The following is a 17,366-nucleotide window of genomic DNA, read 5'->3' as shown; positions in this document are numbered from 1 at the left end:
AAGCCAACGTTAATACCTTAAAATAATGGACATAATACCGGGTGTACGCCTACACCCGGGTGTCAAGGTCGTGGCCAAAAATGATGCCAAGGATATCCGGGACATGGTCATTAAGCTCCCAAAGGCATAAAAACAAACAACACCAAGTTCTTAAACGGGTCACATTGATAATACCCAACTACTAATGAGATGGGGTCAATCGCCCGACCAAGCGGTATTTTATATACCATACCCCCAAGCCCGTATAAGGGAAAATAAGTTAAAAGTATTTACCTGAGCAAGTATAACCACAAATTTAAAAATGCACGTGTCTTTTACTGGGCTCCTATTCTGGAACGAAGGTTATAATAACCTATTAGAATCCTAACGGGTCTTTTAACATAGCCTAAGCTTAGACCGGTTAGTTTCGAAGAATAAATATGGTTTAATCGCGAGGAATGCGAAAACCGGAAAGGAACGTGATTTAGACCCTACAATCTTGGATACTTGTATAATATAGGTAAACTAAACACATTCTGAATTTTGAGACTTAGATGATATGGGTTGACCCGTTTCGGCTAATATGCGTGAACTAGTCACATAAGCCGATCCGAACGCGAAAGTGCGTAACGAGTAACCATATAAGTCATATGCAAGTTTCCTGAGATTATATGCACCAAATATATTGTAATATCAGTAAGGTATGTCCAATTATGCCCCAAATGATTTTAAACGCCAATTACGCCTCATAAGGGCATTTTGGTAATTTTACATACGCTAAAAGGGTAAAAACGGAAATCTGAGTTTCCAACTTTAGTCTACTGTTATAATATATATTTTTATAAAATATATCAGTAGGTATTAGACCTTTTATATATAAACTCGTTTTGACATATACTATGTCGTAAAAATGCCTAAAAAGGCGATTTGGAGCCAATTCCGGGTTTTAAAAGAAAAGCTGATATTTTTATATTTCCAGAAGTCTCTAAATATTATATTTAACATAACAAATCAGTAGAAAAAAGGTTTGGGGTCAAAAGGTTATGAAAAACTCATTTTATGACCGAAAAGGGTAAAACCGGCATAAGCCGAAATAAGCTTAGAACCTCTAGTTATGCTCAGCCTAAAAATGAATAAAAATCTTTAAAATTCCCAAAATATTATTATATAACAGTGGGTATAAAGTTTTGATATAAAATTCGGGTTTAGATAGTCTATGCGTTAACTACGCTAATTATTTACTAAGAAGCTTCTAATTACGCTAATGAGCATAACTCCTAATCTGGACCTCAAACTGATGTAAAATTTTGGGGACAACTTTATATTTCAGTAACTAAGGTGTCTACCCTATTTATATTTTCAAAAATTGTAATTTTTGGACATTCGGGCATAATGGTCAACATATGGGCATTTAACGAAAACATGCATACGAACTAGATATCTAATGAACCACATTGTATATTCACAGGAGGATATATTAACATGTTAATAGGTCCAAAACAAGCTCTAAGGCAGATTTAATCATGACTAAAACGGGTCAGAACTGAAAGTCAAAGCGAAAGTCAAACTATGCGACTTTCGGTTCCGAACCGGGTCTAAACAGAAAATTGTCGAGTTGAACATGTTGGAACATGTTCTTATACTTATTACCAAGTTATATTAATGTTCAAACAGGTTACATACAACCTACATTGCTAATTATGCGTTAATTCGAAATTAAGCATTCTGTTGACTTTTTATAATTAGCTTTGACTCGACAATTTACATGCTTAGAGTGGGAATCTGGAAACACCCTTTTAAGGGTTTGTTACCCACTTAATTACCTTCCTAAAGGTATCTTTAATTCGTGATTAGACAAAGCACATTATGCTTAATCACGAAGTCAAACCTTAATTACGACGATTTGACTTTTACTTAATTAACTAAGCTAGAAAGGATTAAAGATGGTTAAGGACACTTACAATAGTCCTAAGATGGATTAGAGAGCCTAAGAAAAGAGTTGGTGACCAGAGGAGCTCCAGAAAATCCTTAGCCAAAGTTCCAAAATGAGCAAGTCTCTTAGGAACAACTTGAACTCTATTTATAGTGAACCCAATGCTCCAAGATCATGCCAAGCAAGTCTAGGGTAGTTACAAGATCAACCCAAATGTCCCTAAGGGTCTATAAACTGCCTATGAAGCCCATAGAATCAGAATTTTACGTTTTAAGTCGGTTAAAGGGCTGGACAGGCAGCTGTCCAAAACATACTGCCAGCGACGGTCTTACGGACCGTAAGCTTGAGGCCTTACGGTCCGTAAGGACCTCTTGCGGACCGTATGCTACAGGAGTTGCGGTCCGTAACCGACCTTGCTGAAACATAGTTCAGGTGCCCACCTTACGGACCGTAAGCCTAAGGCTTTGCGGTCCGTAACCGATCCATGCGGAACATTCCCAGGTACCCTGCTTACGGACCGTAAGCCAAGGGCCTTGCGGTCCGTAAGCGATGGTCAGAAGACAAAAGCTTGCAAACTTTTAAGTCTTGACCATGCAATCCACAAAACCGAAACATGCTGCCTCTTTTCAGATGTGGGGCCTTCCAGACCAGCCATTGCATGTCCTCCTTCTTCTTACATGTTCCCATTTACATCAACTCATTAAAGAGACTTGTAATTGACGGAGATTCAAAGAAATGGGTCTTGGAGTTTTATAGAAGTTGGCCAAGCTCATAACAATTCTTATTCAAAAGGATTTTATTAAATTTTGGAGTAGTAACAATCCTATAATTAACCATTGGGTGTCAGCCCAATGGCCACCAGCCCGCATTCTAACCCGGAGGTGGCGGGTTCGAGTCTTGCTCGTTCCCAATGCCCCTACGCTAGCGGATTTACCCCCAGACTCAGGCTTGCTGGGTGGCGGTCTGCGAGGTGGGATCACCTCGGCGGTTGGGAGGACCGTGGAATATCCCCCCCCCCAACAATCCTATAATTCCATAGCCCTTAATAAAGATGAAACTTTATTTATTCGAGAGCAACCGGTTATCATATGAGATGATCATTAATTGATTTAAGGATCTTAGGATTTATAAAAATGTCGGGTCGCTCAGAGGTGATTTAATAACGTGTCGCCCTTGGGTCGTTCAGCGGTATTTTAAATACATGACGCCCTCTTTAAAAATCCTACCATACATCTCTTTATTTAATCCGGTTTCCCTGACACGTCTGTCACGGAGGACACGTGTCTTTATTCAATTGGACAAGAATTTTCGAGGTGTTACAACTTGTATGCCCTTTTCATTAACAACATGCCCTAAAAAGTGGTCTTCCCTAGTCCGAAATTCACACATACTTAATTGGGCATAAAGTTTCTCTTCCTTTAGTAACTTAAGAATGGCACGAAAATGACCTTCGTGTGCTTCTCTACTCTTAGAGTAGATTAGGATATCATATATGAAGATGATTACAAATTGGTCCAAGTATAGCTTGCAAACTTGGTTCATAAGGTCTATAAAGGCCTCTGGTGCATTAGTGAGGCCGAAAGGCATCACTAGGAACTCGTAGTGGCCATACCTTGTCCTAAAGGCGATCTTGGGTATATCTTCTTCTCTAACCTTTAATTGGTGATACCCGAATCTTAGATTTATCTTCGAGAAGTAGCTTGCGCCTTGTAGCTGATCAAAAAGATCATCAATTCTTGGGAGTGGGTATCGATTCTTTGTCATGATTTATTCAGGTCTCTATAATCAATACACATCCTCGTTGAGCCATCTTTCTTCTTGACAAAGGGAATCGGTTACTGAGCTGTTCGTCTTTACATGTACTATTGATTTCTCCGTTACTGAGCAACTTTTTGGCTCAGCCGTTGTTTTCTTTTTGTGTTTGTCTTACTTGTAAGACATGTAAGTTGGGAAACGCGAGGAATAAGTGAAGAGTGTTGTGAAGATAAATATTTATTTTATTTCGGTAATGTAATGAAAATGTAATTAGGATCTTTTGTTTTCAACGTTATGGATTGGTTTTAGTTTTGATATCTGTATGAGTGACACATCAGCCTAAGCCGGGTTGGGGTGTTACAATATCAGTTAAAGCAACATTTTGTTTGAGGGTTTAAAAAAGTTCTACCATGCCTTAAGTTTCCAGTTTACATGCTTCTTATTCGCTAAATCAACTGAAATGTTGGTTGAACTTTGTTGTTGAATATTTGATCGAACTAAAAGAAGTTGCACGCCTTCACACTCACGTGACTTCGCTGAAATCATGCAGCACAAGAGAAGAGGCTTTAATACTTCAATATTTGATCAACTCATCAACAATACGTTTTTTTTCTTCACCTAAGATTTTGTTGTTGTTGTAACTTACGTTTTGTTTATTAGTAGTTAGTTCAAGTTATTTTCAAGTTGTCTTACTTCAAGTTTCAAACTACCATAGTATTATTTGTTTGTCACTTCAAGTTCTAATCGATTGTAACTTATGTATTGTAAAAGACTCTGATTTTATCAACAAATCTAATTTGAATTTTGGTCAACAATGCATGTTAATAATTATCCGCAAACCATTTCAAATCTTTAGGTTTCATTGCATGTGTGTGTTGAAGATGATCTAGAGCTGAAATCAAGATTAAACCCATTTTTCTCAAGTACACTTACTAATAAGACCATAATCAAGCATTCAACCAATAGTTTGAAGCTTACAAGACCCAGTTGTGAACTTGTGATGAACCCAAAAGCTGATGATAGCTTAAACTCGTCCAATACTTTGATCCACTCCTAGATTCGACAAAACCCCATTTAAATCACTAAGACTTAACAAACCTTGAAGGTTTTGGCTTAGAACACTTACCAATGATGATCAAAGGATGCTTGCAACTAACACGATGCAAGCATGATCAACAAATCTCTATAGGATATAAGCTTGGATGAACAACAATGGTGGCTTCTAAATGCGACATTTTCTTTCTAGACATCTTGTTAAACTTTAATATATCACGTTTACAAGTTTAACGCTTAACCGTCTATTTACTTGACGTTCTTTTTTTATAGATGATAAAAGTACCGACCGAGTGGAGAATTTGACATTTTGGAATTTCTAACTTATGTGTTATATTTATGTTGTTTGTTAGGACATGTGCCTTTAATACAAGGTTTTAAAAATAGATAATCATTACTATATCTTACATAATAAGAGTTAATTACTGTTTTCGTCCCTGTGGTTTGTCAAAAATCACTATTTCAGTCCATTAGTTTAAAATTTGCGATTTCAGTCCCTGTGGTTTCACTTTCATAACCATTTAAGTCCACCTCGTAACCATTTCAGTCCCTGTACTAATAGAATAAATGGATTGAAATGGTTACGAAAGTGAAACCACATGGACTGAAATGGTTATGAAAGTGAAACCACAAGGACTGAAATCGCAAATTTTAAACTAATGGACTGAAATAGTGATTTTTGACAAACCATAGGGACGAAAATAGTAATTAACTCTTATTACTATTAGTATAACTTACATTTTTCAAATACATGTACAATAGAATTTATTTTTTAACTATTAGTTTTTTCAGTTATTATTCCATATATAAATTTGCAACTTTCTTATGTATCATCACTTGTACCCCATGCTTGGGGGATTTTTCAAAAAATACTTGATTTTTCACTTTCAATATTAAAGTTTTTTATTTTACATTTTAACCCATTTGAAATTTTTACTTTTAACTCAAAATTTTTCATCTTTTGTAATTTAACACAACACTTTATTATTTACAACTTTGGCCCTCCATACTTTTTATCTTTCGCACGTTTTTTTGTTTTACGTTTCGTTCTAAGTTTTGCGAGTTAACATGTCGTTGCGTGCATGTGAGATTCAATGTTTTTGCTCTATTTTTTTATATTTGACAGACCCGTCACAAAGCGTCCATTTTTTTACCTTTTGAAAACTTCCCCGCAACGGGTGGGTCCTAGATCGACTAAGTTATTATTTTGTACGTTTTACGTTTCTGGTTAATTTCTTCGCATTAAGACAGTGTAACAGGTGTGCGTGGTTCAACGATTTTGGTCACCTTTTCGTTTAGTGTAATTTTTACCATTTTCTTTATTTTATTTTTACGATGTTGAGAGTCGATGTCGTTGTGGCATTTGTGCTACTTGACACGGTTTTACGAACGTTTTTAACCTATTAAATTTTTTACTAATATTTTGTTTTGGTTTACCCCTATAGTTCCTTTACTTAAAAACTATTTTTTACGTGCATATTTTGTGTACGGGTATGTATAAATATGATTTGTTCTACATCCCGACGTAAACTTTTTTTATAGACGAGTCAAGTCAAATATAATACGTTTTCGTTTAAAGAAACCATTTTTACGTGCATATTTTTATGTACGTTTTAGTATAAATTCAAGTTGTTCTACGTTTCGACGTAAACTTTTTTGGGAAATGATTCAGATCAAATATAATATGTTTTCGTGTTTATTTTATGTATGTTTCGTAAAGTTTTTTTTCGAACCGAGTGAAGTCAAATTATGGTTTCTTTTTCTCCCTTTTTTCCGAAAGCTCTAATTAATCACTTTCGATTACATGTGCATATTTTCTTTCATACCCGTTACATTTTCTATGTATGAGTTGGATCATATATAATACGTTATGATGGTTCGATATGAATTCCGTTTACTTTACGTTTGATCCAATCACAATGCTTATACAGGTTACACTGAGTTCAACTGGATACGTTGAAATGTGTGTATTCATATGGTTAATGGATCATATAACGTTTGGACTAATCCACTCAATGTTTACGATGTATTCGCGCCGCAATGCGGACGGGTCTTAACCCTAGTATTATTTAAAAAATAAACAATTATTATATCTTACAATTTTTAAGTAGATGGAAAGTAGATTAATATTTTAATATAATTTCTTTACTTTTACTAGTATTTTTTAGTTATTTTTTAACTATTTTTTTAAATTATAGTATTTAAAAAATTATTAAACTTAGCTTTATTTGTTATTTTATCTTTATAATATTTTGAGTATATTTTGAACTATTTTTCATTTATAATTTTATTCGAACGAGTCAAATATAGTCAAACTTTACCCTAAGAAATTTAACCATTATTGTTTGAACAACATTGGTATCGCTACGAGTAACATATTCATTTTTATAGCTTTCTCGATATAGCGGTATAAAGTTTGTTGAGGATGGAGTTGTATTTGCAATAGAGAATTTTTTTGGTACCATAAGCTATGACGAGTCTGGTATAGTAACTTTACTGCGATGAATCACATCGGTACCAGCCGAACAACATCGCTATCGATAATGATATTCATTATTTTTTGTTTTCAATCAATGTGTATATCCTCTTGTGTTTGTCTCTCTCGCTATTTCGAGCTGATACCATATTGAACCGACCCGATACCGACTGAAACCCTGCGAAGTGTGGGTAATCTCGCTAGTTATAAGCCTAACTTACCGTAATTATATACTTCACTTCCTCAATTTCTCGTTTCCCGTTCTTCCGATCATCACCGTCGGCCACACCTCTCACCGGAGCTTTTCCGCCTTAACCGCCGTTTCATCTCCGTCACCATCCACCGTTATCTCCATCCATCTATCCATCTATCTCCGTCATAAACCACCGTCAAATCACAACAATTAAAAAACAAAAAAAACAAGCCCTAATTCACCGTCAAATGGACTTCCGATACGCGAGACCATCACAACCGCCACCGTCACCAGATCTTCACCAACCGCCACCACAACAACCAGTTCCTCCACCGCCAGGGACCTCGTATTCCGGTCAATTTCACTACAACTCGCCGCCACAATGGGCTCAACAACCTCCTCCTCCCCCGCCGCCGTACGCCGCTGCTCCTCCGCCACCGATGCCGCCGTATGCTAATCATTATTCTGTTCCTCCGAGACCTCATATGCCGTTGCCACCACCACCACCGCAGCCTCATTATCCTCATGTCAATCAGGTAAACCCTAATTTACAGTTGAATTGAGATGTTTGTGTAGTTTCATAAAACTTTGTAGGTTTTATTGTGTTTTAAGCTTATCGCATTGTTATTGTGTTATTTACTGATTGTTGATTATAGGAATGGAGTAATCCAGGCTGGGGACATCAAGGTTATGAATATTCAGGTTTGAATTTTCATGATATATTTCATTAATGATTGTTATCACATAATTATAGGGAACTTACCAGGGCCAGCCCTGAGAATTCGTGTACCCTGTTCGAGCTTGAAAAATGTGCCCTTAGGCCTTAACGAAATTGAGTATTGGGCTCACTAAAGGTCTTAACCGAATGCCAAAGGGGTTAATAACTAATCTAAACCATAAGAATAGTTTTGTAAGGGGGCCTATGTTGGTGTTTGTATGAGTGTACCCTATTAAAAAAATATTTTACATATACATTTTTTCATAAAAAACGTGCCACTCGAAATATCGGGCCCTGGCCGGTGGTCCTCCCCGCCCACCCCCAAGGCCGGCCATGGAACTTACGATAGAGGGATAGGGTTTATAAGTTATAATTATAAGTTTATAAACATATAACTTATAAAGTTATATGGATATATTATGAGCAGTTGGCATTTAGTTTCTGATATTAACAAGCTAGATATGTGTGCTGACTGTTGAAAACTTTGAATTTCCTATTGCAGCACATAGCAAAAATGAAGATGATTGGGCCGCTAGGGCTAGAGCATGGGCAGCTTCAAAAGCTGTAACAGATGATCAACATCAACAACATCATCATCATCATCATCATCATCATCAGCAACAACAACAACAACAACATTTACAGTCGGCACCTGTCAATCTACCGGAAGAAACAAATCATCAGAATCAGTATACACAGAATATGGATTATCAGCAACATTCAGTTCCTCCATCAAGCTACCAACAGTATTCGTCTTCTTATGCACTACCTCCTAGACCACCTGCACACCATTTGCAAGAGCCGCTGCCGCCGCCACCGCCATCTTTTAGTTCCGGATATGGGTCGGATGGTTATTCGTATCCTGCCAGAGATGGAAATTTGCGGGAACCAGCTGCTGTGTATCCTCGTCAAGAAATGACACCTACAACTTTATCAGGTCACCAGCAGGAGGTACCTTCTAGTTATTCTTCTGTTGCAGGTAATGAGCTAACTGACGCCTTTGATTTAGCTCGTGAAGCTTGTTTGAAGAACTGCTTCTGTATAAATTGCATTTGGTTATTATATTTTCTTCCTCAAATGTACATTTTCACTATAAGCTTGTTGATTCATCAGTTTCAATCTTCTCTTACACCGTCCTCTAATTCCCTTTCTATAAAGGTTGAATTGGTTTTGGACAGCATCATTCAGTTCTCACCTTAAGTTGCAAATAGATCAAAAGAACTTAGAATAAGTGAATAACATGTAACCTGAAAACTATAACCAATAACCATGTTTGTTGAGACTATTTGCAGTCCTCATAGTTGTTAAAGAGTGATGTTTTTACTTCTGTTGGACAACCCATTTCATGAGCGCTGATTGTTTTAATCTCTGTGAAGTTTTGTGCTTTCTTAATATAACGTGATCCATAATCTGGAATTGGGAAGGTTAAACTTTGAAACCTTAAGTGGGACCAATGCTGTATGGCTGGTGATACCATGTCAATTACGATTCAACTATATCCAAGATATTAAATCACCACCTTTTCGTTTTATCCTTTATGTGTGTGTGTATATATTTAACAGGCAACATACTTGTTCCAAGCATCTGTGCAGTATTTCATGTTCAGTTGCTTGCCTTTGTGTACGTTAGTTTCTGTAGTTGACATTTAAGCTTTCCATGCTCTTCTGTGATGCTCTTGGCGTATTTGATTACTGTTCAGGGGCTATCTTTTGTATCTATCTTGCACTGTGGTAGTTCCTTTTTGTACAGCTTTGAGTTTATCAGGCGCAGCTTCTTTTCACATAATGACCATATACCAATTTTGGATGTGCATTTGGATCTGATTTTATGCCAATCTTCTTATGTAAAGCTGACAAAATATATGTGAAGTCTTTTTACAACTTAATGTGTAACAGATTGTGACAAAATTTGTGTTAAGTAGCATGCCAAATAGGACATAGGAGGCTAGTGGGCTTGTTGGTCTTCCTTCATTTCATTTTTAGTATCCACTTGTGGTAGGGTTTTTTTTTTTTTTTTTTTTTTTTTTTTTTTTTTTGTAGTAGGACTTTGTGGTTTCATATAACCAAGCGGCTTGAAAGTATTTTCATATGATTATATACACAGCTGGCTTACGGTATAAAATTTGATGTCATAAATTTGCTTCAGCATCAGCTGCAATGAAGAGTGGTTTAACCGTTTAAGCAACTTAATTTTGTTATGAAACTGGGGACATGACCTGTGACATGTTAATGCGTAAAGATTATACTTTTGTGTATGTGCATCCATGCATCAGTTAAGGATTTATAAAGCTAGTATTGGAATGAAGGTTATTGGAGTCCGTGACATGAGGAATTAACTGACCTTGTAAATTTATCGCCTTCCATGTAAAGGAGATTCTGTTGTTGTACATGACACATCCATGTGATAATTGTTATTGAATGGAAGAAGTTTTTTCAAGAATGTTTAAGCAACTTGTTTTTTTGTCTTCTGACCTCTTTATAAGCTCCAAATCGTCAATTGTTCATTTTGTTTGTTTTTCTAATAAGATCTTATTTACTTATATCAAGTAATCAATCCATATGGAACGGATTACCGATTGGTACTCTGAATGGTTCTTATATGATGGGCCTTGCAGGTTAATCTTCTGGAAGAAACTAGAGGAAGAGAAGAACATTTTCTTATTCATTTTCTTCCTTAATTAAACTGAATCAATGGATATCATTACTTCTAATATATTCATTGCTAAAAGAAGAGTGTTTGATTAAATAAATAATTTTAAATACATGATTGCTTCACAATTAGAACTAACAACAGTGAACACTTCAGTGGGTGACTTCTCATTTGAATGTCAGGTAAAGAAGAGCTAAGTGATATGAACCGAAATTTTTATCAACCATCACCTATGGCTTTTGCTTCAGCTCCACAACACCAACACCAACTCCAACCATCAATTTCTCCTAACGAAAGATCGATTCCCGTTGAACAACAACCTCATTATTCCTTTAACAACTCATCTGCTGAGTCAGTAACCGATCTTAGCAATCAGCCTTTAGATTTTGGGCCGAGGTACGGTCATGACCATGGCCCGTTTGTGCAGTCTGGTGTACCCGGAATGCCTTATCCTTCTATACCTCCAGTCCACACTACAATCCATCAGGTTTTGATCTTGGTTCTTAATATTCCGTCAGCTTTTTAGCGTTGCGTATATGTAATTATGTACAGAAGCCCTAATTTTGTTATTATGTTCACAGACTGATCCTTCTGTGGGTGTTTCTTCTCCTGCTTCTTTGAACTCGACACCATTTGGGAGGATATCGAGCTTCCAACCAACTATGCCACCTGCAAATACGACCTTTCCCATCGGGACCTCAAATGCATTTCATGGTGATTCGTATGTGACACCCGGGTTTCCTGATCGCCCTAAAAAGGTACTGAACATTTGATAGAGGTGGCGATTTTAACTCGTTTGTATACTGATGGATCGATTTGGGATTTCGGGTTACATTCTATTTCTAACGGGGAATAGTAACTGACAGGTCAAAAGTCGAAAGTTATCCTAAATGAATCCAAGTGCATAAAATCTTCTAAATTGCTTTACTAGAAAAAAGTTCACTCTGTTATTGTTACCAACTAATATTGAAATCTTTTGTAGAGTAAAGTACGCCCTGTGGTTTACCAAGATTTTGGATTTGGTCCCTAGCTTTCTAAAAGTACATAGATGGTCCCTATGGTTTGCACTTTGTAACACATCTAGTTCTCAACTTTTTCCAAAAGTACATGTACATAGATGGTCCCTATGGTTTGCACTTTGTAACGCATTTAGTCCCTAACTTGGACATGCTAAAACCTTTAGATTTGTTGGTTGGGGACTAAATGCGTTACAAAGTGCAAACCACAGGGACCATTCATGTACTTTTGAAAAGCTAGGAACCAAATCCAAAAATTTGGTAAACCACAGGGACCATCCGTGCACTTTATTCTTTTTTGTAGCATGTATAATCTTGGTTTTAAAAAGCGCGCCCTAGGCGCAGGGCGCAACAAGGCGCAGGGCTTGGGGCTTTTTTGCTTCTCGCCTTGTGTAATTACAGGAAGCGACCAAAAAGCGCATTTTTTGATGTTTTTTTGTGGGCTTTTTGGCCTGAGGCGCGCGCCTCATGTAACTTAGGCATTTTACTGCATAAAAATGTTGTACCTTGGGTTTTTTGACTTGTACATGTAATTAAAATGGTATAAAAGCCTTACTTCTAGCTATATTTTGGTTAAAGGAAGCTAAAAACCTATGGAATATGTATGGGATATATAAAAAAAATTATATAAACATCTTGCGCCTCGGGTACGAAAAGCCCACCGCTTTGCGCTTCGCGCCTCAATTTTAGACCTCGTCGCTTTTGTGCACCTCTCGCTTTTTAAAACCAAGTGTATAATTCAAAAAGTTCCATGTAATTCTGAGAGTCGGCCTAAACTGACCAGTCCCAAAAAAGTTACTTTTGATCCATTGGTATTGAAGCATACCGATTTATATTCTCTACTTCATCTGAAACTTGAAGACTTTTCAGGCTTCAGTTCCAAACTGGCTCAGAGAGGAAATAATTAAAAAGAAAGCAGTCATTGGTAGTTCAGCCCCAGAGGTTTCCAGACAGGACACCGAATCTAATGAAGATGAAGTTATGGACCCAAAAGGAGATCACGTTGGTGGAAAAAGCATGGACTCTACTCAATCAGCAGAAGAAGAGGGTGATGACGAGGTTCTATTCTGCATATGCATCGCACATATTGTTTATTAGAGGTTATTATAATCATTATATGTGTTTGATTCTAATTACCTGCCTTTGTTTTCTTATGTAGGATTATGTTGAAGCAGCTAGAACTGCTGCAGTTAACCAGGAAATAAAGCGCATCTTAACTGAAGTTCTTTTGAAGGTGAAATTAAATCGATGCTAATTATTCGTTTTTAAGTATTTGTATCTTGATGTTACTTTTTTATTGAAATATGTTGTTCCAGTTGCTCAAATATAATTGCTTGTTTAGAATAATATTGTGTGGATCAAAATCGGCCCCATGCAAAATAGCGGTCTAGAACTTTAGATTAGCGGAACCACTATTACCGGTGATATTGACCGTTATTGGAACCACTGTTGTCAATGATGATGATACTATTAATATTATATATGTTTTACGTTTTATATATAATATTGCTACTTTTGAGTTTGACTTTTGATATTACTATTAATATTATATATGTTCTACGTTTTATATGCGTATATATAAATTCTGCGTGATATTGAACTTACCGATATCCCACTGCGACAACCTAAATATTGGCCCTTGACCGATATTTGATTTTGGGACACATTAACTGCATAGATAGGGATGATAGGGATGCACAAGTAAATCTTAGATTGTTTTTTCTTCTCGAAACATGAATTCGGCAATTTTCTTTCTCTTTTCTTGTTGGTGCTTGGTATCAAGTGACTGATCCTCATATGCTTTTGAACAGGTTACGGACGAACTTTTTGATGAAATCGCCACAGATGTTCTAGAAGAAGATGATCTTAATGTAGAAGGTTGGTATTATTTGTTGACCACATTTATTTAATATAGAGTAAAGTACATGGATAGGCCTTGTGATTTTCCAAAATTTTGGATTTTATCCCTAGCTTTCCAAAATTACACGGTTGGTCCTTGCGGTTTGCACTTTGTAATACATTTAGTCCTCAGTCAACAAATCTAAAGGTTTCAGACTTTCAGGAGGTCCAAGTTATGGAGTAAATGCGTTACAAAGTGCAAACCACAGGGACCATCCATGTACTTTTGGCAAAAGTTGGGGACTAAGTGTGTTAGTGCAAACCACTTGGACCATCTGTGTACTTTCGAAAAACTAGGGACGGGACGTTCCATGTACTTTACTCTTTATTATATTTTGTCGTTGTGATAAGCTGTGAAGTCCCTTGTCACCTTCATTATAATATAAGTAATTCTGTATTTGTTTTGTAGTCGAGCGTAAGGCTGATAATGCATCAGCAACTATAACTCCCAAATCTACTGCAAAGGTCATAATTCCCGCCAATACCAAAGGCGTTGACGTGGATGATGCTAGCGGGAAATCTAGTTTAAGCTCACCTGGAGACGTTCTAGGACTCGGTAATTATGCTTCTGACGATGACGATGAAGAAGATAAAGTTAAAAATGTGTCGGTTCCATCTTCCAATAGCGGTAAGCCACCTGTCCACCTGTCAGAAAACGGCAGTTCACAAGTAGACGGCAGTGATGCGCGTGGTAAAACTAAAAAGCTTCTGGAAGAAAGTGATTCCCGTAGAGTGAGCCCAAACAGGGCTATAGAGTCTCGTAATGATATGTCGGATCGGGAGAAAGTCAAGCCAGATAGCTCTGACTTTTCAAAGTCAACGGAGAGTGCAATCCAGGGTGATCTTAAGTCTAGAAATGGACCTGATAAGAGTAGTAAGGACAAGAAACATAATAAGGTAGATGAGAAAAGTGGGACCCATGATGAGAGACACGTAAAGAGGGAAAAACAAGAAGATCAAAATGGTTCTAAAGAGAGAATAAAGGATCAAGACTCTTCAGGGAAAAAGGTCAAGGATGATAAAGAAGAGAGAGAAAGGGATAAAAGATCCCGTGACAAAGAAGATAGCAGAAAACGAGAAAAAGAAAAGGACGAAAAGAGTGAACGAACAAAGTATAAATCTGTCGGTGACTCGAGCAGACGCAAGCGGCATCATTCTCCATCACCTGGCGGCAGGGGGCGGAGCAGCAAGGACAACTCATCCGTTAGCCATGCGCATGGCTCAAGTGATAGCTCTTCTGATGATTCACGAAGGTATAAATATATTCATTACACCAAAATGTAACTTTTATCTTTCGTCATTGTTTCCAAGAAAAAAATGTTTCTTTTTTTTTTCATGTAATATTATAATGTTGCATGTTAAGATGCTAATAGTAAGGTCACATCTTGCAGGAAGGTACATTCTAAACGACGTGATTTATCACCATCTCCTGTGAGGTCAAAAAGGTACTTGATTTAGCTATTTTCTTTCTATATGTTCTTTTTTTTTTGTATATCCATAATAGATTAATATCGTATAATTCGTATTATATCATAGTTAATTAGTCTCTCAACAAATCATCTCTAACTTCAACTGAACAAATCATCATTTTAAAATTTGCTCATGCTTTATGCTTGCATACAGAAAATTACAGAATTCGGCAGGTAGATCTGTGCTTGCAATATTTGTAACCTTTTATTATTTTCTATATTTATTAATTATTATGTATTTTTTTATAGGCAAATTGGAATATAATAATCCCATCTTTCTGAAATTGGCTGATAATAATCCCAAGTCAGTTATTAGCCAATAATAATCCGACCTCGTCCAATTTTTTTGTAAAATAGTCTGCCGTTAAAATAAGCTTAACGGAGTTAAGTGTTTTAGAGCTTTTGATCGGAACGAGGATACGAGTCGATTGATGTAAAACTTACCTCGAAATTGTGTTCGAAATGGCTTGAATTTTGTTAATTGGAAGTTAAACACCCGAATTGAAGCACCGTTTTCGTGGGTTGGGGGCAGTATTTTGAGGTAAGTTTTACATCAATCGACTCGTATCCTTGTTCCGATAAAAAGCCCTAAAACATCGGTTTGTAATTCGGAAAAAAACTTTAACTCCGTTAAGCTATTTTAACCGCGGACTATTTTACAAAAAAATTGGACGAGGTCGGATTATTATTGGCTAATAACTGACTTGGGATTATTATCGGCCAATTTCAGAAAGATGGGATTATTATTTTCCAATTTGCCTTTTTTATATCAAGCTTTGTCTGGGCATGTGCTTTTTATGCGCCTTGCAGGTCCTTTGCGCGTTTTACTACCTAGGTTTACGTTTCTGATTTGTTTAGCCCTTTGCTATCAGAGTTTTGTAGGGGATTGTGTAATAGGATTGAATATATATTATATATACATACATCAATTGACATAAAAACACTTGTTCTTTTTGGAGGGTATGATTATTAGAAAACAATGTGCATTTTAGCTCAATTGTTATGTTCTTTTAGTAATAGAGGTTATCTTTTATCGCCACCACCTTGTCATCAACGTCATCAAGGCCTATCGTAAGCAAAAAAGCAAACGTGTGGGTTACATTTTAGTCTCGAATAATATTTGTATAATAGATGATATAATATCATATGGGGTGTGATGTTTGATTTCTAGACAAGTGTCAAGGTCTCCTAGCAAGCGTTCTCACCGCAGGCATTCTATCTATTCTTCTCTTGAAACCACCAGGTATGACAAAAACCCTAAATTCACAATATAACAAAAAAAAAAAACTGGTGTGAACATATGGTCAAACATGTTGACTTTTACGGTCCGTTTGACTTACAAGCCGGTTTGTGTTGATGCAGGGAAAGGAGGAGGTCAAGGTCAAGGTCAAGATCCAGGTCTCGAAGAGGATAGTGTCCAAGATGATTACACACAGTGACATATCTTTGTGTGCTTATTCCCGACAGCTTTCGAGGGTTGACTATTGTTGACTAATCCGGTTTGCATGCTATGTAGCTATCCTATATGGATTTGAGAGACCTTATTCACTCGAATGTGCAAAAAGGGAGAATAGACGAGTGTTTTAATGTGCAAGTTTCATAAACAGTCTTTCGTTTGAAAGCACGATGGTGAGGCTCGTTTTTATTTGGACTGTTGTGACCTGTATTTGATTTTGGAACTAGTTTATATATTGCGTTTTCTCGTAAATCATGGACCATTTGCTCATGATGTGCAGAACCCCTTTTCTGTTTGCAATTGTGATATCTTATAATGCATTCATCAACTTTCTTTGTAACCTTTAAAGCAAATTGGAGAAGTTGGTTATTCTTCTAGTGACAAAAATAGTAGTGTTTTTATTTATATATTTATCGTAACCTATTAATGTATTATATATGCTCAAATCATATTTTAAGAGCATGGCAAATTGTAAATTACGCATTGAAAATATATATTTTAGAAGTATATAGATAGGATACAATATTTTTTTCAAAACTATAAGTTGAAGAGTTAATTACTGTTTTCGTCCCTGAGGTTTGTCAAAAATAACGGTTTCAGTCCATTAGTTTAAAAATTGCGATTTCAGTCCATTAGTTTCATTTTCGTAACCATTTAAGTCCACTAACTTAACTCCATCCATTTATTTTGTTAACTTTGAGTTAACTAACTAATTCAGGGACGGTTTGCGTCAGTTTTAGAAACACAAGGACTTAAGTGTAAACTCTAAA

General features: G+C 36.5%; 1 protein-coding gene across 1 annotated transcript; it reads left to right on the top strand.

Moving 5' to 3' along the window:
- Positions 1 to 7,347: 7,347 nt before the first annotated feature.
- LOC110871641 (uncharacterized protein DDB_G0284459) lies at positions 7,348 to 16,892 on the top strand. The gene is made up of 12 exons (XM_022120354.2): positions 7,348 to 7,925; positions 8,046 to 8,091; positions 8,610 to 9,086; positions 10,939 to 11,243; positions 11,338 to 11,514; positions 12,643 to 12,831; positions 12,932 to 13,006; positions 13,584 to 13,650; positions 14,081 to 14,924; positions 15,063 to 15,116; positions 16,312 to 16,383; positions 16,503 to 16,892. Exons 1-12 carry the CDS (start codon positions 7,638 to 7,640, stop codon positions 16,552 to 16,554), a joined length of 2,646 nt encoding a protein of 881 aa, XP_021976046.1. The 5' UTR covers positions 7,348 to 7,637; the 3' UTR covers positions 16,555 to 16,892.
- Positions 16,893 to 17,366: the final 474 nt, after the last annotated feature.

This window comes from Helianthus annuus, chromosome 8, assembly GCF_002127325.2.
Source record: "Helianthus annuus cultivar XRQ/B chromosome 8, HanXRQr2.0-SUNRISE, whole genome shotgun sequence".
Classification (NCBI taxonomy): Eukaryota; Viridiplantae; Streptophyta; class Magnoliopsida; order Asterales; family Asteraceae; genus Helianthus; species Helianthus annuus.
The sequence above is the reverse complement of the archived record's forward strand: the minus strand, read 5'-3'. Positions and strand labels throughout refer to the sequence as shown.

What these genes read in the sequence shown, in the direction of transcription:
- LOC110871641 (XM_022120354.2), top strand. Translation starts at nt 7,638, where the DNA reads ATGGACTTCCGATACGCGAGACCATCACAACCGCCACCGTCACCAGAT. An exon ending in TCAAGGTTATGAATATTCAG is followed by an intron (nt 8,092 to 8,609) that starts GTTTGAATTTTC and finishes TTCCTATTGCAG; the next exon opens with CACATAGCAAAAATGAAGAT. An exon ending in TCTTCTGATGATTCACGAAG is followed by an intron (nt 14,925 to 15,062) that starts GTATAAATATAT and finishes CACATCTTGCAG; the next exon opens with GAAGGTACATTCTAAACGAC.